General features: G+C 40.2%; 1 protein-coding gene across 2 annotated transcripts; it reads left to right on the plus strand.

Annotated features, from left to right (window-relative positions):
• Positions 1 to 922: 922 nt before the first annotated feature.
• On the plus strand, positions 923 to 17,216 carry LOC124112916 (serine/arginine-rich splicing factor 7-like). 2 transcript variants are annotated; one of them, XM_046473109.2, is made up of 7 exons: positions 923 to 1,079; positions 5,143 to 5,154; positions 5,891 to 5,931; positions 9,401 to 9,487; positions 13,459 to 13,592; positions 14,703 to 14,882; positions 16,180 to 17,216. In XM_046473109.2, exons 1-7 carry the CDS (start codon positions 959 to 961, stop codon positions 16,361 to 16,363), a joined length of 759 nt encoding a protein of 252 aa, XP_046329065.1. In that variant the 5' UTR covers positions 923 to 958; the 3' UTR covers positions 16,364 to 17,216. The 2 variants fall into 2 exon arrangements, with proteins under 2 accessions (XP_046329065.1, XP_046329063.1); XM_046473107.2 differs by having other exon boundaries at positions 924 to 1,079; positions 9,401 to 9,541.
• The last annotated feature ends 5,790 nt before the right edge of the window (positions 17,217 to 23,006 follow it).

Raw genomic sequence — 23,006 nt, forward strand, 5'->3', positions numbered from 1 at the left:
GGCCAAAAACAATTGAGACACGAAACTAGCACAAATCTGTTGTGACTTATTTCATTTATTGTTTATACTTTAGCATATTCTGGAATCTCACAATGTCACATGATTTCCAAGTCTATCTCCAACTCCAACTCAAACTCCAACTCCATCTGTTTTTTTGTTGTTGTTGTTGTTTTGTTTGTTTTTGGTTTTTTTGTTTTTTGGGGGGGGGTGTAAACAGAATGGTATTCATTGACTACAAAAACTAAAACGAGGGATTGAAATTAAAAAATAAAAATCTATATCAGAGATATGTACATTTAAGACGAAAATATATACCCAAAAAGTTTTACCTGTACCCCTCCACATATACGTTTAATATCTTAATGGCATCAAATAATGTAATAATCATTCAAAATCTATGCGTATTTATTTACAAAGCAATGAAACTACGTCTTGTGTAAATCACCTAAAATTTTGTATTATAATGTTTCTCTCAAACTGTATACTCTCTAATGTATAATGAGCCTGTGGCCTACAATACATAATGAATAAGTAATATATATATATCAGATATCAAAAGGAATGAATCGGTAATAGTCGATTTACAGCTGATTTAAGCTATTGGGAAAGAATAGTCTTTCCACCACGAGTTTATGCATCTCGCGAATACCATGTTATACGTCGTTCTGATAATAGTATGTAACAACGAGCCTAATTTATGTTTCGAATGTGTATAGCCTTTATTTCATCATTCGAAATCAAGAAAGACATACCATTTATTTTACTGATACACCGTGAGCGTGTCTGTCTCTATTTATGAAAAAATGAAAATGATACGAAACAAATACGGATATTCATTATAGCCATGTCAATCGGACTCACCATCTCAAATCTCGTTTATCTCGAAGACGTCAATACACCACCGGGCGGCGGCGTAGTCACCCGATTTCATTCGACTGCACACATTTGTGCAGCAGCCATGTCGAGACGAGCGGAAGGCCAGCTCTTTGTGGGTCGTCTCAGCAAGAGCACTCGAGTGCGAGATCTCGAGGATTTATTTGAGCCTTATGGCAGACTGTTAAGATGTGATGTTAAATATGGTAATATCTAGTTTAATGTTGCACGAGTTTTAGAACACAACAGTGACCCATTTTTGTGACAACACTATGCCACGAATTCAGTTTTCGATCACCCTTGACGCATTGACAGCTGTGACGGCTATGAATATCACATTCACAACGAAATAACATATTGTGGTTAGGTTAGGCCTAATGCAATTAACCGGGAGCAGCAGCGTGCAATAACTCACTCTTCACTGATATTTGTACTGTCAGTAATAATTTTATCATAGACATGTTGAATTGAACCTGCTAAAATGTCAACCATTTGATACAAGCTCTTTTTTATTATCCTTTCAAAAGTTGAAGTGAAGTGATCAGATCCATGTTCAAAGGGTTTTGTGTCATTTTCAAATGATTTTGTATCCTGATTGTTTCGTATACCAATATTTTGGTTACTCTAATATCATTTAGTTAATCTGATTACATGAATTCATTGGAGCCAAGTTCAGTGTTAAAACATGAAAAGTTCCTACTAAAAGTTTCTGCTTTCGCAGGCATGATATATGCACAGTCTGCGACACAAGCCACAAGTCCGAACCCCGTTTGTAATACTGTTCTGTGTAGTAAAATCAGCTAATAAACACCATACGAGAACAGTAAAATTTACTGAAAATAAAGGAGAGACAAGTTTGCACTAGTGGACTCAAAAAGGTTTTGGCTCAGACATGATACTGTTCCAACGTTTGCTTATGTTTAATGTTGCGATTATGTGATCCACATGTTATATTCTACAAGAACTGTAACCAATTTCTGACATAGAAAAAGTTGCACTAAATACATGACAGAAAAGGATACAAAATAACCCACAAATAGGAACCATTCTGGTTACAAAATGGCATTATGGATACAGAGCTAATGTGTCACGAAACAACCTGGATACTAAATGACCTGTTCAAAGTGTAATAAGGATTTTTTCAAGCGATCCTTGAAGTGTTACAAATCTAGGAATCTCCTAAAACTTTCATTTATAATATTATGGTTATGACAAGAACAGATTGACTTGCATGCCTAATTTATAACACTGCAACATGTCAATTAGCTGACACTTGCTAACGTCTTCAGCAACCCATACTTGCCTTAAAAGGCGACTATGCTTGTCGTAAAAGGCGACTAACGGGATCGGGTGGTCGGGCTCGCTGACTTGGTTGCTGCATGTCATTGATCCCAATTGCGTGGATCGATGCTCATGATATCAATCACTGGATTGCCTGGTCCAGTCTCGATTATTTACAGACCGCCGTCATATAGCTGTAATATTGCTGAGTGCGGCGTTAAACAACAAACCAACCAAGACACTTGCTAACATCACATGCTTATATAAACATTAAAATATAGCTCACAATTAGCAGAATATATGTGTCTGTGCATTTATGTCATTTATTTTGCTTGATATGATCACATTTCCTGATTATAAATCAAGCATTGCATAACTTGATAAGCATGGAAAAGTTATGGAGAATAGATCAACTTTATTATTGACACAGATCCAACATATGTGGTTTCCCTTTACTTTGCCCTACCAACTCCCTCATTACAACCGCAGGGCAGTCGGGTAGCCTAGTGGATAAAGACCCGGGTTCGATTCCCGACATGGGTACAATGTGTGAAGCCCATTTCTGGTGTCCCCCGCCGTGATATTGCTGGAATATTGCTAAACCGGCGTAAAACCATACTTAGTCAGTCAGTCATTACAACCGACCAAGAGCTTGAGATACAGGGTTAGAACTAAACTCAGAAGCTTGACTAGCCCGGGTATAGACAAAATGTCTTTTGTCAGGGGTGAGGATCTTCCGCGGATCCGCAAATTTCCATGAATTTTATTGACCACAAACTTCTTAAACATCCCCAATTATGGACCATGCTCCATTGAAAAGAAGTTTCAGCTGAAAAGGAAAATATTAGGCCTGGGACGAGTCCAAATTTACTACCCCATTACCCATCCCTACCCGGGTCCCGTTGTAGATATTCAGAGATAGGTACAAACTGTCCGATTTGGAAACATTTGACTGTAGCCCTAGCAAAATGTATTTAGATATACGTATAAAACGATCTGGTCATGCATACACTGAAGTTTACTGCAAGAAGTTTTATCTTTATTCAAACATATAAAAGTCATAAGGAATGGGTGCATTGTCAGAAAGAAATGGGAACATTAGTGACTTGTAGTGTGACCATAGAGTTTTAGATAATTTTTGTCATTAAACAATATATCACGTGACTAACCATGGCTCCGGGTAGTCCTGCGGGTACCCAAGTCCTACTCAGGACCCACCCGAGTTACCTGTACCGGCCCTAGTAAATATTCATACTCATCTCTGCTTTGTAAGGATAAAACAGTGGGGACGTTTGTACTAGCCCGCAGGGATTTGTACAAGCCTCAGGCTAGCAGGCTAGTGTTAAGTTCTAACGCTGCAGATATGCTGCTCATTTGTGTAAAATATGCAGACTAAGTCGTTATAACCCAGTTAATTTTGGGTTGATTGTGTACAAATACACATGAAGAAATTTGATAACCAACTTGTATAACAACACTGTTCAAAATTACCCAATGTGGCGTTTTCAACTTGCGTACAATTATGACTGTATCAGTATGCAGGCGTCACATATACCGTATTCGACGTAATTAGCGCCTCGCTCTAATAAGCGCCCACGGCAATATTTGCTAAACAATTGGCTAGTGAACAATCCAAATTAGCACCCCTTTCGATTGATCATTGTATCACAATTGATCAATGTAATATGTGTGTTATATGCACCCTTAATGATGGGACATTAAATTCTGGAAAAAATATATCTTTCGTATATAAACATTTCAGGCTGTCAACATAAACCACGAAATTTACGATCTTTGTTTTTCACCAAAATAATATTCTAGTAAGAGCCCCCTATTTCTAACTTTGAGAGCACCCTGGGCGCTTATTATATCGAATACGGTACATGCACTCTGTCATGTGTCTATTGCAGTGTATAACAGATGTGCAATTACCTGGCTCATGTGCAGTGTCGATGCAGTTTCAACGTTGCATGGGTCCTTATGGCGTGCAGTATTTATTTGTCACAATAGGCTGCAGTTTTTTAAATAAGGGCCAGAAGAGTTTAGTCTGGGCCTGCAGGGTCTGAAGACTGGGTCTTCATGGCAGCGTGGCATCTGTTTGTATTTTAAACACTGCTTATGTGACATGTGACTCACTTGGAGCAGCACATGAACACATGCTAATGAAAACTTACCTGAGACAGCAGAGATGAAGATCTTATTTTAAAAAGGTTGTCTTATCGGTTTACACAGCCCGTTAACTGGATCCAAGAGAGTAAAAATTATTGAATACACCCACCCCAAACAAACAAAACAAAACAAAAACACTATGAACACCCAATGTGATTAATAACATGTGAATAAATATTCTGATAAAAAAGGATTACAGGCAGGAAAGAGACCTTTTTTCTTAATAAACAAACATTTTGTATACACAGTGCAATGGAACAGGATCAATGTGTAACATACTTCATTTCATAATCATTTTGTCCATGACACAATTTTGTTGTCATTTCTTTTAAACTGCAACATTTGTCATTAAATGAAATACCTGTGGGTCTCTGGTTAAGAATTGGTGCCCAGCAAGCGATGCTCGCATAGAGGCGACTTAATGGATGAGTCATCAGGCTCGGTACCTTGGTTGATTTTGTCCTCATCTCTCAATTGTTTAGACCATTTCTGGTGTCCCTGCCGTGATATTGCTGGAATATTGCTTAAAGCGCCGTAAAACCATGCTCACTCAATTGCTGAGATCGCTGCTCATGATATCAATCACTGGATTGTCTGATATTTACAGATTGCTGTCATATGGCTGGAATACTCCTCAGTGCATTGTTAAGCAACACCCAAATGGAAATAAAAATTCAAATTGGGATCAAATGAAAAGTTGCTTATGACTTGTGAGGAACAGGCACTGATCATTTTAGTGTACACAAAAGTCTTCATGTACTGCATTTCAGTCTTTGTTGATGAGATCAAACTTAACACTTAAACTTTTTATATTTTCAGGTGCTGAAATGGGTGAGAATTACTCTGTTTTGAATTAACTAACAGGAAAGCATTTAGATTATTTACTGTACAGTTCTTCAACATGTAGCAATACTGGTAAGACTAAATCTACTAACGGCCTGTGAAGATCTTGGTTGGAATTGGTCTTCAGCAACCCATGATTGTCGTAAGAGGCGACTATGGTTGTCGTAAAAGTGAGTCAGTTAAAATTTAACGCTGCATAGTCATTATTTCAGCCAAATAGCAACTTGTCGTAAAATGCAACTATCGGGATCGGGTGGTCAGGCGCGCTGATTTGGTTGATGGATGTTTTCATATCCCAATTGCATAGATCGATGCTTGTGATATTAATCATAGGACTGTCTGCTCCAGGCTTGATATATTAACAGGCCTCAGTCATATACCTTGAATATTCCTGAGTTAGAAGAGACCTAACTTGTAATAGTACAATAGGTCTTCAGCAACCCATGCTTGCCATAAAAGGCGACTATGCTTGTCTAGGCGACTAACAGGATCTGGTGGTCAGACTCGCTGACTTGGTTGATGCATGTCATCATATCTCAATTACGTGGATCGATGCTCGTGATATCAATCACTGGATTGCCTGGTCCAGACTGACAATTTTACATATGGCTGGAATATTGTTGAGTGCAGCGTTAATAACAAACAAACCTACCTTTTGCGTAGTATATTTTATGTAGTCATGTATGTGTGAAGATTAATTCCAACATGCACACCTGTGTTTCAGCTTATGCATTTATTGATTTTGAAGACCGTCGAGATGGAGAGGTAAATACAAACAACAGTCAGTTTAAAACACTAATTTCCAAGAGAAGTAATTAAGTTTAATGACTATCTGCAGGTTACGATTTCTGTAGTTTCATCATCAGTACATTCCAATATTAATGTTCATCATTAGGACCACTATGACAGTAATGATAATCTGTAATGAATATCTCCAGTTACACCATTCTGGTTCATTATAACTTTGTAACAGTAATAAGAAATGTGTTCTTTATATATCCAGACAGTTATAATCAGATAAGTTTTTCACCTAGTTTCTTGCTTTTAATGTACTCCATTTTCGATCTATTTCAAAGTGATGAATAATTCTGTATATTTGAATAAATTTCCAAACTGATATGATGACTAATATTGAATGCAATATACTATATAGCTACCCACCAAGCCAGCTCCCCCTGATCCTGTCACGGCAAAGCATGACCTTTAGCAAGGCAGCAATGACCATGACCTTTAGCCAGGCTCCAATGACCTAGACCTTGACCTTGAGCCAGGCCAGTTCCTCCGCTGGCCTTAGCCATAGTTCCCTGGGTACAACCCTTCCGCCAGAATCGTTCCTACCCCGATCATGTGACCAAATCTCTGACCATGAGACCTTGCCGTGGTTCTACACTTGCCGGCTTCTCGCGCCAACATCTAGGCCTTGCCGCACCCAGGCGGCTTGCCCTTGTTACCATGGTTACCAGTATGTGTATAAACAACAATTTGTATCTTCTTCTTACACTTTCCTGTTAGGTTAGCATTGTTTATGAAGGGTCAGGCGGCCAGGAAGCATGTCCTGAAGAATCTTGAAATGTGAAGATATAACACTCATGTGAGAATGATGAGACACAATGTATTATATGCTGTTATTGATTGAATAATTGGTCAAGTGATCAAATGATTTGTTGTGATGTTTAATTGATATTGAATAACATGTTTATGAAACTGTATAACAATGTAATACATCTGATACATGTTTTTCTTCAAGACCCATGAAGATCCAAGGTAGAATAGGTCTTCAGCAACCCATGCTTGCCGTAAAAGGCAGCTATGCTTGTAGTAAGAGGCGACTAACGGGATCGGGTGGTTAGGCTTGCTGACTTGGTTGATGCATGTCATCATATCCCAATTGGATCAATGATCATGATGTCAATCACTGGATTGTCTGGTCCAGAATTGATTATTTACAGACCGCCGTCATATAGCTGGAATATTGCAGAGTGTGGCGTTAAACAACAAACAAACAATCATCAGTAGAAAGATTTAATGTAATTGTTTCAAAACATGCACAAGGGAAATGAAGCTATCAAGTGTTGATCAATGTTGGACATGTCAGAGCCCCAGTTATCTATGTTCAGACTGAAGAACAGCGCTAGATAGTACATTGTGTCTCTTGGCCAATTTCCATGATGGCAACTTTTTGCAACAAAAGTAGCATTTTAGAACTTCAATATATATACTTAGACACTGTAAAAACGGATATTCAACTTTTGTAATATTTGGCAGAATGGCCTCCCAAATCATTAAGTTCTGGGTATATGGACATAAGATACTCAAATGCAACAGTGTTGCTGTACGTGTTCGAATCTCATTTGATGTGTATGGAAAAAGACTTGAGCACAAAAACACATCTTTTCTCATTTCAAGATAAAGTTGAATATGTGTTTTCTCAGTGTCTCAGTCTAGGTTCATCGTAAATGATTCCACCCTTGTCCATTATGAACTCTTATCATCTTCCTGGCCCCAGACCTGAAGTATATTTGCCATTCGTTACCATGTTGATGTTGACTGTTGATAGTACTTTCTTTCTTTTCTCACTTGTTTTCAATGTTCTATGTTTGTGTAATGTTTTCCGATTTGTTCGTCTGACTTAAGGACAAACTATTTGGTTGTAGGATCTTCATGTGTTCTCTTGTATCCTTAAGTCTCTCGTGGGTGTGTGGGGCAGCAGCGGCTTTGTTAGATTCTGTAGTGTCAGTTTTCATCTTTAAGTACTACATGTATGTTGCTCTAAGGCCAAGATAAATTAATCATTAGATTTTCATCCGGGTATTTAAAAAATGTTCTGTGTGATTCATTATTTTTTTTAAAACAAACTGTAGACATCTGGGCCCCGTTCCACAAAGCGATCTTAGCGCTACGATCATCGTAAGCCTATGTTAAAGTATGGGAGTTACGATCATCTTAGCGCTAATACCGCTTTGTGGAACGGGGCCCTGTTCACTTAGCTGTTGATGGGTATGGTAGCATACCTGTGAAGATCTGGGTTGGAATTGGTCTTGCGTGCTCGGGTAGCCTCGTGGTTACAGCGTTCGCTCGTCACGCCCAAGACCTGGGTTCGATTCCCGAAATGGGTACAATGTGTGAAGCCCATTTGTGGTGTCCCCCACCGTGATATTGATGGGATATTGCTAAAAGTGGTGAAAAACCATACTCACTCACTCAACTTCAGCAACCCATGCTTGTCGTAAGCGATTGTGTTGTCACACTTGTTGACTTGGTTGATGCATGTCACCGTATCCCAATTGCATAGATCGGTGCCCATGATGTCAATCACTGAATTGTCTGGTCCAGACTTGAATATTTACAGTCTGCCCAAATAGCTGGGAAATTGCTGAGTGGGTGTTAAACAACAAACACATTGCAACATGTTCTGTTGGTAGAACTTTGCATAGGGTATAGTTCGACACATAAATAAGGGCCTTTTTGTTTGTATGTATGTACTCGGGGAAATATTTAACTGTAAGATGGTGTTTTTGGTAGTGAGGTGAAAGAGGGTGAAACACTGATAATTAATTTATGATGGCCTTGTGTTAATTATGCTATCACTGCCACAATTATTCTTTGTTTCCGGGATTGAAATGTAGAGAGGTTTATTTTTTTGTAGAGCCAACTGCTTGTGGATTATTTCATGAAATATCTTTGACTATTTATATGCTTACATGTATGCATGATGTGTAGTTAAGCTTGAAAACAGGAAAACTTTGAAGGGCTTTGTTCACATATCTTAAACTGATGTTGATGTTGACAAGTTTCCTTAATGATGTCACTGTTAAGTGCTTGAATTTCTTTTTAGGAATAAGATACTTAAGAAAGTTTTATCACGTAAACTTTCTCAAATCAACCATTTCTCTGCATCCTTCATCAACTGAATATGACCACAGTGTTAACCCAGTTTAAGATATGTGATATTAGGCTAGAGTTGATACTACACCTGTCAACATTTCAACTTTAATTTTCGAATTTGAACTTTTAAGATTACAAGGTTAAGATTTTAAAGAAAGGTTGACAGGTTGTGGCTATGCCTCTACAGTAAATATGCTGAGGGTCTTAGTTGCGGAGACAATTTGAAGGTTGTGGAGATAGGCAAGGGGATGTGTCGACTTAAATCAGGCATGTTATTTGTATGCTGTTTGTGATCCTGTTGTGGCTTGATTGGACGAGGAGAGTGCCTCACACATGGAACTAATTTCAGGATGCTGTCAAGTATGAGAATGGGCGTGAACTTTGTGGCTCCAGCATTATAGTGGAGTGGGCTAAGGGCAACCCAAGGCGACCTTTGGTAAGACAGCCATTCAACTGGGATGTAGAGAAGCCGGTCCGTAGGGCGGATAATGTAAGAATTGATCGGTCCACACCTCTTACATTTCTATATCGTTTTTGTTGTCAGATTATACAAGACTGACAACAGCTTTCATCTTTCAATGTTTTGTATCATTTTGTACCTTTGATTCATTGCACTTATGTTTGAGATGGGTGCCCAGTGGTTTAAGGTGCCACACTTTGCTGTGCAGAGTTGTGTCCCTTAGGATCCGATGATCATGGGTTTGAATCCCAGATTTGCCCTGATTATGATTCTTGGGTTTTGTTAGCACCAATCCCATGGTTGTGGGTTTTCTAAGGTTGTACTTGGTTGACGCATGTCATTGTATCCCAATTGTGTGGATCCATGTTCATGATGTCAATCACTGGATTGTCTGGTCCAGACTCGATTGTTTACAGACCGCCGTCATATGGCTGGAATATTGCTGAGTGCGGCGTTAAACAGCAAATCTAAGGTTGTAACGGGGGCATGAGTGGTCCAGTTGTCTAAGGTGCTTCAAGTTAGCTGTGCATATTTGCACCCTTCGGCACGCTAGAAACCTATGATCGTGGGTTTGAATCCCAGTTCGCCCTGATTATGTTTCTAGCTTTGTCAGCACCATACCCGTTCTCGTGGGTTTCACTGAAGTGGTAAATGTCAGACCTGCATCACTTCAGGTTTTCCTCCCACATGAACGTCCATATAACTGGAATACTGTTAAAAAAGTGTTGTTAAACCCCACTCACTCACTCACTCCGAGGTAGTACGTCTCGGACAAGAATTACGTGGATTTCCTCCATTATTCGGCTGAGACTTCGTGATAACTAACATACAGTTCAAAGTGGCATTAAACTCATCTCATTATGTTTTAAATGTACATATGTATGTAGGTCATGGTACATGTAGTTACATCCATATTGAACTAGTTTTTCTGAGAAATATTTCGTAATTTTTAGCTTGTGAATGTCAATGTTAAAGTTATGTTATGTTATGCAAAATTATAAAGATATTCAGACTGTATTGTGATATCGTTGAACAATAGCAGTTCCTAGTTCGTCTGGTTAAGACTCGATTATTTTCTATGATTTGGCTGGAGTATTGCATAAAACAAGAAACAAACATCACAAACATTTTGGTCCATTTGGGCCTCCCTGTGGCAAGTTTCCCCTTATTCTTACAAGTACTTCTACTGCTACCATGACTACTATCATGTACATTCTATGAAAGTATCTTTGGCCATTATATTGATGTAACATATATAAAACAGTGGCCATGTTTGTTTTTAGCTCACCTTGACATCATCAAAATGAGCTAATGTCATTGTCTTCGTTGTCTGTCTGTCCATTATTGCTGTCCTGTAAGCTCTTCTATTTTCAAACTACTGAACAAGTGCAGTTCCCTTGTCATGATATACATGTCCCTATGTTCCAAACAATGAAAAATGGCAACAATTTTGGATATTTTGCTTTCAAAGGGTTGGAGAATGTTCTTATTATTCTGCTATGCAATGAACAATCTCATTAAAATCAGACCTTAGTACTCGCTACCGCTCAACAAAGATCTGAAGACATCCCATTAGGGGTCATGTCAGAACGACCTTTCATCCGACCAATCAGAGCGTCGCTTACCAGATCATGAAAGTGACAGTCGGAATGTGATTTCTAATCATACAACCTCAAAAACTTTAACACAGGGTATTCCGAATGATAGTTACGGGTTTAAAGACTGAATCCATACAATCTAGACCATCTATTAGCCATTCCAGAATGTTCTTTTGTTTAGGTTTCAAATTTGCAATCAAGAATTTTTCAAAATATGTTGCGTAGACGCCAATTTGAAATTAGTGCCGTAAAGCACGAGAAAGCTGCCTTCTGATTGGTCATTCAATTGGTCAGTCAAAGTTCGCGCAAGGTCGGTCTGATGTGACCCGTAATGGGATGTCCTCAGATCTTTGTTTAGCGGTAGCGAGAACTAAGGTCTGATTTCATTGAGATTGTGCAATGAAAAATATCAGATTAATGTACAAAAAATTGTCACACTAACAATTCGAGATAATCACCACCAATTTTTTTTGTGGTTTTCATGACTTCTAAGACTGCAGGTAGACTTTTGTGACAGGACAGGGTCATCAAGAGAGCAAAAGTGCAATTATCAGACATGATGTTTTAGAAAATGAGCACGGTTTTACATGCTTAAGATAAGAACGTGTGTATAACTCTATATTGACCCGGCAGGAGTTTGTGTTAGAATTGGTCCCTAGCATGGTGGTTGTAAGAGACAATTGGGTTGGGTGGCCAGACTTTGCTCACCATGATCACTGGATTGTCTGGTCCATACTCGATTATTTACAGACTGTTGTCATTTAGCTGGAATATGGCAGTGTTAAACAGTTAAACAAAAAATGCATGCAAATAAAAGCCTTCATCATTTTCATGCATGTCTGTGGAAACTCAAAAGATGCTGTTTTTAAATGATAGAAGGCATTAATTAATCAGACCATCCTTAAATGATCCATAAAACTGATGACATCGCTTGTGCTTTGTATGAGTACTACCCACGAAGATGTGGGTTAGAATTGGTCTTCAGCAACCCATGCTTGTCTTAAGAGGCGACTATGCTTGTTGTATGTGGTAAATAACGGGATCAGGTGGTCAAGCCTGCTGACGTGGTTGATGCATGTCATTGAGTCCCAGTTGCGTAGTTTGATGCTCATGATGTCAATCACAGGATTGTCTTGTCCTGACATGATTATTTCTAGACCGCCATTAAAGCTGGAGTATTGCCGAGTATGACGTTAAACAAACAAACAAACAAACAACAAACATTGTTTGAATACAGAAGTTGTGTGCAACTGCTTTAGTTCAGAGCTGTTATTCGTATTTGTTCAGCATGTATCTGTTCAGCACCTCCTCAGTTTTGTACCAATGCTTGAAGGTGAGCTACTGTACCTCTTGTACTCTGATTGTACCAGGATACATGCTTAGTTGTACTATTTTTGTATTTTTGTGACACTGTTGTTTTCCTCTTTGTATCTTTGTATTCTGAATTCTATGCTTTAAATCTGTTAAAAGACCCGTGAAGATCCGGGGTAGAATAGGTCTTCAGCAACCCCTGCTTGCTGTTAAAGGCGACTATGCTTGTTGTAAAAGGCGACTAACGGGATCGGGTGGTCAGGCTCGATGACTTGGATGATGCATGTCATCGGTCTCAATTGCGTGGATCAATGCTCATGATGTCAATCACTGGATTGTCTGGTCCAGCCTCGATTATTTACAGACCGTTGGCATATAGCTGGAATATTGCTGAGTGCGGCGCTAAACAACAAACAAACAAATATCTTAAAACAAGACCACACTGTGGCCCATGTATTACATTTGTTCGTAATCTGTGCAGAACCTGCATATTGATGGCTTTGAAACTCCTATCGTTGACTAGTGGCTACTGAGAGGCACATGTAAAACTTCTTGTATTGAGCACTGGTGTTCTTGTTTCTATTACTTGGTTTGTGGATCTGATGACCCTAAGAATCAGTGATGTGGACCGACATTGTATTGTCCACTAGCTTCCCTATTGCTGTTCCCTGACTGAGTAAGACTAGTAGTAATACAGCCCTGGTAATACATGCGAAACAACGATGAGATGTTCGCTCAAATACGTTTCATTGCTCTACAAAAACAGGGTGTGGCTTTGTTCTGATTTAAATAAATAAGGTGCCTCAAACGCTGAGTAAACGTTGCCAAATTGTTTAAAAAGAACATTCTTCCTCGCTTCACTTTCTTTTTTCGCAAAAACAAAATTTATGTGTCAAAGTTTATTTTTATTTAACCACTGACCAATGGTTTGAGAAATCAAAGTCTGTACAGTGACTTGAAAGAAAAGGCCTCATTGTATTTTACATTCCTCAATTTTGTTGACATGTAACATATAGTTATTTGATGATTTCTTGCCAGGGATATGATGAGTGCTATCGCTGCCACCGTCCAGGGCACTGGGCCCGAGATTGTCCAGATGACCGGTCTTTCGGTCCCCGGAGGTCGAGCAGAAGCAGTCGATACAGATCTCAATCACCAAGGAGAAGGGGGAGGTAACTCCAGACATTATACTTTTTGTGTTCTGTCAGGTGTCAGTGGCTCAGATTGACCCCTGAAAAGTACATGACTCTCTATTCCCGTGAAATATGGGTCCCCTGACGCCACATCGGTTGCCTGACCCAACATTTACACAGGTAATTGGTCTGGACCCATGTGTTTCCACCTGAACGACTATAGTGTCTTCATTGAGTTCAGGGGGGCACGGGTGGCCCAGTCGTCTAAGGCGCCGCGATTCGCTGTGCAGAGTTGCGTCCCTTGGACACGCCAGAAACCTATGATTTTGGGTTCGAATCCCGGTTCGCCCCGATTATGTTTCTAGGTTTGTCAGTTTGTTTCACTGAAGTGGTAAACGTCTGAGGCCTGCATGACTTTGGGCTTTCCTTCCACATTAAGCTGACACGCCGCGATATAACTGGAATACTGTTAAAAGCGGCGTTAAACCCAACTCACTCAATCATTGAGTTCATCATTGTGTTGGAATTTTGGGAACTTTGGCTTGTACAGAGACCCATTGGCCACTTATCCTCAACAATCCAGTATATTACATCTCAATTCTATTGTGCATAATTATGCTTGACTAATAATGGTTTTGCAAGCATGGTTTCATTCGCAAAATGAATCCGGGTTAGAATTGGTCTTCATCATCCCATGCTTGTCTTAAGAGGTGACTATGCTTGTTGTAACATGGTCAGGATAGATTGCATAGATTGATGCTCATGATGTCAATCACTGGTTTGTCTGGTCCAGACATGATTATTTATAGGCCACCTTTTGTAGCTGGAATATTGCTGTGTGGCTTTAAACAGCAAGACAACAGTTAGAAACTGCAGGTGGAATATTGCTGAGGTTTTACGTTTAAACAACAAACAAACAAACTGAGATTTGTCCTGTGAAAGATTCTTTTTCTGGCAGAACCGTCATGTGTTATTGGAATTGATCAAAGTAATAATTGTTCACTTCACTTTTGGTTTCTTCCCTCACGACTGAAATAATATTCAAAAATGCGGTAAGCCCATCTCTGTCGCTGCAGTGTTGATGTCATCTGTGTGCACAAGCTGTGAGAAGTTGAAGTGAGTGAGTGACTCCATTATTTCCCCTTACAGCTACCGATCCCGATCTAGATCCCGATCTCGAAGAAGTCGGAGCCGAGAAAGGAGGAAGAGGAGCCGAAGTCGCAGCCGAAGCCGTGACAGACATAGTAAACGTAGTCGCCACAGCAGCAGAAGCAGAAGCCGTAGCAGGGACAAGAAGAAGAGAGCATCTCGGAGTCGATCTCGAAGCAGGTCAGCAAACTTTGTTTACGTTCATAACAACAGACACTCGGCATCATGTCATGCCCCGTGGAATTCTGGGTTCGATTATGTCATTTTCACAAGTAATTAGTGTTTGGTGTAACATTTATTAAAGAATATTTTTATGGAAAAAATCAATACTTTTTACTTAGAGTGTGATTGTAATAGATACTTGTATCAAGAAGTAAAAAAATGTGATCCACTGATATATCGGTGTATCGTCCAATTACTAGTTCATGGACAAGTGTGAATTTGGAGGGATGTATTGTACACTTCTTGTGTCAAGTCTTGTGTCATGTCTTGTGTCAAGTCTTGTGTCAAGTCTTGTGTCATGTCTTGTGTCATGTGTCATGTCTTGTGTCAAGTCTTTTGTCATGTCTTGTGTCATGTCTTGTGTCAAGTCTTGTGTCATGTCTTGTGTCAAGTCTTGTGTCATGTCTTGTGTCAAGTCTTTTGTCATGTCTTGTGTCAAGTCTTGTGTCAAGTCTTGTGTCAAGTCTTGTGTCATGTCTTGTGTCAAGTCTTGTGTCAAGTCTTGTGTCAAGTCTTGTGTCATGTCTTGTGTCATGTCTTGTGTCAAGTCTTGTGTCAAGTCTTGTGTCATGTCTTGTGTCATGTCTTGTGTCTTTTGTCAAGTCTTGTGTCATGTCTTGTGTCATGTCTTGTGTCTTTTGTCAAGTCTTGTGTCAAGTCTTGTGTCAAGTCTTGTGTCATGTCTTGTGTCAAGTCTTGTGTCATGTCTTGTGTCATGTCTTGTGTCAAGTCTTTTGTCATGTCTTGTGTCATGTCTTGTGTCAAGTCTTGTGTCATGTCTTGTGTCAAGTCTTGTGTCAAGTCTTGTGTCATGTCTTGTGTCTTTTGTCAAGTCTTGTGTCAAGTCTTGTGTCAAGTCTTGTGTCATGTCTTGTGTCAAGTCTTGTGTCAAGTCTTGTGTCAAGTCTTGTGTCAAGTCCTGTGTCATGTCTTGTGTCAAGTCTTGTGTCATGTCTTGTGTCATGTCTTGTGTCAAGTCTTGTGTCAAGTCTTGTGTCATGTCTTGTGTCAAGTCTTTTGTCATGTCTTGTGTCAAGTCTTGTGTCAAGTCTTGTGTCATGTCTTGTGTCAAGTCTTTTGTCATGTCTTGTGTCATGTCTTGTGTCAAGTCTTGTGTCATGTCTTGTGTCATGTCTTGTGTCATGTCTTGTGTATATATGCCAGTTTGGATTATTATTGCTGTTATTCCCACTGTTTGGACATTGGTAAATTAATGCTGACAACATGAATAAGAAGGTACCAATTATATTTCCAGGTCTGAAAAGAAATCTGTCAGCAAGTCTAAAAGTCGCTCCAAATCCAGAAGTCGTTCCAAAAGTATATCGGTGGAAAAAACGAATGGTGAGCAGGAAGAACATGATGAGTCTGACGCCTCTAGAACCTCATCTCCTGCAAGAAGCAATGAAAGGAGCCCTTCTCCAAGTCCTGCTGATGACTGAGTTTTCCCCGAGTCCATGCCTGCTTTGTCCCAACCCTCCCACTGTGAAGGGAACGGACACTTGGCAGAAGTGGATAGTTCCTACAGGTCATGACAGTCAACACGAGTCATTTCTTTTGACATGATGCCATCCATTTCCTAACCTCTTTGTTGGTTTTACCATAGATTGTATTTTTGCATCAAAGATAATTGAGAAATGTTTTAATTCCTTACCCTAGGTGTCCTAGAATTTGAGAAAGCAGCATTTATCCCCAGAAAACAGCATTTACCCCTAGAAAACAGGATTTTGATAAGGTGTTGTTTGAATTACTGTTGTTTTCATGGTTGTTGTTGCTTGCAGTAGGCGGAATACATAATGGCAATGTTTGACGGTGCAGGCACTGTATTTCTGACGGTGGCTAGCTGTAGGCCCAGGGCTGATGAGATCTTTTTTCCTGTTTTTGCATGCTAAATGACAAGACAAATATGAAGTTTTATAACTTTTATGCTAGTGTATAAACTAACAAGATACACATTTAATTTGTGTTCTGGTCTGCATGTCCGATATATTAAGCTCACCTGTCGACTAAACCCATGTCAGCTTGCATCACAACCTGTTTGTCTGCCATCTCCTATGAAAGCTATGGATTGGTGAACACACAACTAAGCATATGTGTACCCACTAATCATGGTAGTATGCTGCAGATATTGATAACAATATTCTTGTTAATATGCAACATGTATCTTTCAATGAATACCCGATACTTAAGTATTGATCTTGACAAGTATCATGCCTTACCTTATGAATATATTACCAGGTGAGCTTCAGTGAGTTGGTATTTGTATGTTGGAGTTGGTGTGTTTGAAAGGGCATGTAATTAAGAACTTTATTTTAATGTCATAACCTACTTCAGATTTGACGAGCGGCGGGGTAGCCTGGTGGTTAAAGCGTTTGCTGGTCACACTGAAGGCCCAAAATGGATTCCCCACATGGGTACAACGTGTGAATCCCATTTCTGGTGACCCCAGACATGATATTGCTGGAATATTGCTAAAAGCGGCATAAAACCATACTCACTCACTGCTTTAGATTTGTATTTTTCAATAAGTAAAGATATCTGCTGATTTTTTGTGAACAATGATTAGTTTACTGCTTATTTTACTTTACGTTTGAGTTTCCAAAATGTTGTTAAAATCATATGAAAAAAATTGTTTCCCACTGTCTGTATGTTTGATGTGTTCAGATGTGTAGTTTATATCATCTTTTGTTTGTGTGCTTATACCATGTAAACCCAAGTTTCAACAAAGTGTCAAGAATCTGTTTGTGGCTGCTTTCACCCAAGACATGACACAACTGAAATACCGTTCTAAGTGGCATTAAATCCAACTCCTCCATAGAGAGATACATGTATATCTAAGATATGTCATTATTTTTGTTTTGTCACTGGTGTGTTTTATCCTTACATGTACTTAATTCGAGCTTCTTAGTGGCATTTGTGACATGTTCAAACTTGATTGGTTGTGGAGTATTACGTGTCATATGTTCTGTAACATTGATCATGTGTTTCATTATAACATTGTATGTCGCTTGATATCATGACATAGGCCTGCGTTAAAACAATGTACTGAATGCAGTATATGACATGGAAAATATGTCATGACAGTAGGGCTGGGACAAGTCCAAATTTCCTACCCGGGTACCCTACCCCCTGTTACCCGACCCTACCCAGGTACCCGCTGTAGGGCTCAAGGGAGAGGTACAAAATGTCTGATTGGGAAACGTTTGACCGTACACCTGTCAAAATAAATTTAGATACACGTATAATCCGAAGTTGACTGAAGTTATATCATTATGCAAACATATAAAGTCAGAAGGAATGTGTGACTTGTATTGTCACTATAGAGTTCTAAATATTTTTTGCCATTAAACAATATAATCATGTGACTAACCACGGGTCCGGGTAGTCCTGTGGGCACCCAGGTCCTACTCAGTACCCACCCAACCCGAGTACCCGAGTTACCCATTCCAGCCCTTCTTGACAGATCATGCATGCATCACCTCATGTGTTATGTAACATTAGTCATGTGTCATGTCATAACATTGTATAATGTCTTTGACCCTTATCAGGTGTTATGTCACATTAGTCATGTGTCATGTCATAACATTGTATAATGTCTCTGACCCTTATCAGGTGTTATATGTGTTATGTAACACTAGTCATGTGTCATGTCATATCATTGTATAATGTCTCTGACCCTTATCAGGTGTTATATGTGTTATGTAACATTAGTCATGTGTCACGTCATAACATTGTATAATGTCTCTGACCCTTATCAGGTGTTATATGTGTTATCTCACATGAGTCATGTGTCATAACATAACATTGTATGTCACATCAAGTCGTCATGCAATGTGTCTGACCATGTTACATGTCCTGTCATATGACTTGGAGAATGTGTTTTGACAAAGTGTCTTGTCATGACACTCCAATGTGTCATGTAACACTTCTTCCACAGCTGTAACATTAACTACATGTTAATTACAGAAAGGGTGGCCACAGGTGGCCCAGTCGTCTAAGGCGCCGCGATTCGCTGGGCAGAGTTGCGTCCCTTGGACACACCAGAAACCTATAATTGTGGGTTCGAATCCCGGTTCACCCCGATTATGTTTCTAGGTTTGTCAGCACCATACCCGTGCCTGTGGGTTTCACCGAAGTGGTAAGCATCTTAGACCTGCATCACTTCGGGCTTTCCTCCCACATTAAGCTGACACGCCGTGATATAACTGGAATACTATTAAAAGCGGCGTTAAGCCCAACTCAATCACTCACTAATTACAGAATGGCATGCATTATATCATCTTGTCTTGTGACACATCAGAAATCACCATGATGTGGCACTGCTTCCAGTGTGAGAACACCATGTGTTAAAACTGACAGTCCAGTGTGTGATATAACACGGCTTCCAGTTTTATTACATTTATTTTATGTGAAATCATTGCACCATGTGCTAAAACAATGCACACTAGTTATTCATTTGTACTCAGTTGTTTGTTCAAATGTAAGTCATTACATCATGTGCTTTACGTAACACTGTGTCTCTGTTGTCGTTGGCAACTCTCCAACGTTCTCTCGAAAATATCCACCACCCTCCATAAATGATTCCTTTGATGAAAGTTACTGATCACTGCCGCATTCTACAACTATTCACTCACTCATTCATCTGGAACAAAGATGTCATACCAGCATCCCATGCTTGTTGTTTGTTGTTCTGTGTAGTTAGGATTTCGTTAATGGATGTTATGATGAAAATAGAAGTCCTATATTCTTACATCTTCATGTTTAGAGAGGTTCAATGTGTTGACAACTTTTCCACAATTTATTTAGTGATATGAATTATATGATGGGGGTAAGGTTGATGGAACATTTGGCATTTGTGGGTGTGCTGCTTGGAAACCTGTCCAAGTTGTAGACATGGTAGATTGCTTAATTACAGTCAGCATCTTGAATGTATCAGTCCAGGAACAAGGTATTGATGGGTTTGAGGACAGGAAAATGTCAAATAATTTGTCTCACTTTAGTCTGTATGTCGTCACTGATGGTTTTTTTTCATTTGTATCACTAATTTAAATCTCCACAAATTTCTGTTTTGTGGCAGTGATATCGATGTTAGATCTTTTCCCTCAATTGTAAAAATGGAAGATGGTCCCTATAAACTGCTTGAAATATTTCATTTTCTGTGTTTTGTTACTTAAGAAAAATCAAGCTTGATATAACATTCTGAAATAATTAAATTCATTTCACAAAATGCCAGTTTGTTTTAGTGAAGTCGAAACGAGGTGCTTATCTCATGTCATTGATATTTTATCAACAGTGCTTTTCAGTCAGTTTTATTACAAGATGTTGTTGTGAATAAAAGAGAAGAAAAGAAGTCTTTGTCTTTGTGTTAATGTCACAGGATTCACAGAAGTGGGAGACGCATGTGCTCTGGTCTACTTGAGGATTCACAGAAGTGGGAGACGCATGTGCTCTGGTCTACTTGAGGATTCACAGAAGTGGGAGACGCATGTGCTCTGGTCTACTTGAGGATTCACAGAAGTGGGAGACGCATGTGCTCTGGTCTACTTGAGGACTCACAGAAGTGGGAGACGCATGTGCTCTGGTCTACTTGAGGACTCACAGAAGTGGGAGACGCATGTGCTCTTGTCTACTTGAGGACTCACAGAAGTGGGAGACGCATGTGCTCTGGTCTACTTGAGGACTCACAGAAGTGGGAGACGCATGTGCTCTGGTCTACTTGAGGACTCACAGAAGTGGGAGACGCATGTGCTCTGGTCTACTTGAGGATTTCATCCCACATGCTGCATCTTCCCGAAGCAAGAGAGTAAACTGACTATAAAAGTCCAGTTTCCACCCTTGCCGAACTTGGCTAGAATTACTGGGCTCGATCATAGTGCCACCAGTGGCTATTACCAGTCATGTCCCCTCTAAGCCTCTCCTATGGACCAATGAGATTCCACCTCTCGTATCATTTGCGTTTGTTTCACCCAAAATGGTGGCGCCAGTCAGGACAATCTGCTCGATAATCAAGATCTATATTGTGATAAAACGGGTCTTACATCGCGAAATACATCAAATCACATGAGCACCTTGATTAAAAACATGAAAAGATTTGGAAAATATCTGCTGACGAGTTGGCGGTGCACATGTTTTGCAAATCCTGCAATCGACTGAAGTCTGCACGACAGTTAACGAACTGGATTTCGATTTCAGTGCGCGATTTTGATTGGACTATGCATAGACTCGTTAGTCCACCCAATTGTCATGTGGGGCACGGATACCTTACTCATGACTTCCATTGTCATGTGGGGCACGGATCCTATACTCATGACTTCCATTGTCATGTGGGGCAAGGATACCTTACTCATGACTTCCTTTGTCAGTAGGGGCACGGATACCTTACTCATGACTTCCATTGTCATGTGGGGCAAGGATACCTTACTCACAACTTCAATTGTCATGTGGGGCACGGATACCTTACTCATGACTTCCATTGTCATGTGGGGCAAGGATACCTTACTCATGACATTCATTGTCATGTGGGGCACGGATACCTTACTCATGACTTCAATTGTCATGTGGGGCACGGATACCTTACTCATGACTTTCATTGTCACGTGGGGCACGGATACCATACTCATGACTTCCATTGTCACGTGGGGCACGGATACCTTACTCATGACTTCCATTGTCATGTAGGGGCACGGATACCTTACTCATGACTTCCATTGTCATGTGGGGCACGGATACCTTACTCATGACTTCCATTGTCATGTGGGGCACGGATACCTTACTCATGACTTTCATTGTCATGTGGGGCACAGATACCTTACTCATGACTTTCATTGTCATGTGGGGCAAAGGTACCTTACTTATGACTTCCATTGTCATGTGGGGCACGGATACCTTACTTATGACTTCCATTGTCATGTGAGACATGGATACCTTACTCATGACTTCCATTGTCATGTGGGGCACGGATACCTTACTCATGACTTCCATTGTCATGTGGGGCACAGATACCTTACTCATGACTTTCATTGTCATGTCGGTCACGGATACCTTACTCATGACTTCCATTGTCATGTGGGGCACGGATACCTTACTCATGACTTCCATTGTCATGTGGGGCACAGATACCTTACTCATGACTTTCATTGTCATGTCGGTCACGGATACCTTACTCATGACTTCCATTGTCATGTGGGGCACGGATACCTTACTCATGACTACCATTGTCATGTGGGGCACGGATACCTTACTCATGACTTCCATTGTCATGTGGGGCACGGATACCTTACTCATGACTGTCATTGTCATGTGGGGCACAGATGCCTTACTCATGACTTCCATTGTCATGTGGGGCACGGATATCTTACTCATGACTGTCATTGTCATGTGGGGCACGGATATCTTACTCATGACTGTCATTGTCATGTGGGGCACGGATACCTTACTTATGACTTCCATTGTCATGTGTGGCACAGATGCCTTACTCATGACTGTCATTGTCATGTGGGGCACGGATACCTTACTTATGACTTCCATTGTCATGTGTGGCACAGATGCCTTACTCATGACTGTCATTGTCATGTGGGGCACGGATACCTTACTTATGACTTCCATTGTCATGTGTGGCACAGATGCCTTACTCATGACTGTCATTGTCATGTGGGGCACGGATACCTTACTTATGACTTCCATTGTCATGTGTGGCACAGATGCCTTACTCATGACTGTCATTGTCATGTGGGGCACGGATATCTTACTCATGACTGTCATTGTCATGTGGGGCACAGATGCCTTACTCATGACTGTCATTGTCATGTGGGGCACGGATATCTTACTCATGACTGTCATTGTCATGTGGGGCACAGATACCTTACTCATGACTTCCATTGTCATGTGGGGCACAGATACCTTACTCATGACTTCCATTGTCATGTGGGGCACGGATACCTAACTCATGACTTCCATTGTCATGTGGGGCACAGATACCTTACTCATGACTTCCATTGTCATGTGGGGCACGGATACCTAACTCATGACTGTCATTGTCATGTGGGGCACAGATGCCTTACTCATGACTTCCATTGTCATGTGGGG

The sequence above is a fragment of the Haliotis rufescens genome, unplaced genomic scaffold (genome assembly GCF_023055435.1).
Source record: "Haliotis rufescens isolate VD_foot unplaced genomic scaffold, xgHalRufe1.0.p SCAF_6, whole genome shotgun sequence".
Taxonomy (NCBI): domain Eukaryota; kingdom Metazoa; phylum Mollusca; class Gastropoda; order Lepetellida; family Haliotidae; genus Haliotis; species Haliotis rufescens.

Excerpts from the sequence above, each read along its gene's own strand:
- LOC124112916 (XM_046473107.2), top strand. The coding sequence starts at position 959 with ATGTCGAGACGAGCGGAAGGCCAGCTCTTTGTGGGTCGTCTCAGCAAG. Across the intron at positions 9,542-13,458 it reads CGGTCCGTAGGGCGGATAAT|GGATATGATGAGTGCTATCG; the intron begins GTAAGAATTGAT and ends ATTTCTTGCCAG. Across the intron at positions 14,883-16,179 it reads CGGAGTCGATCTCGAAGCAG|GTCTGAAAAGAAATCTGTCA; the intron begins GTCAGCAAACTT and ends TTATATTTCCAG.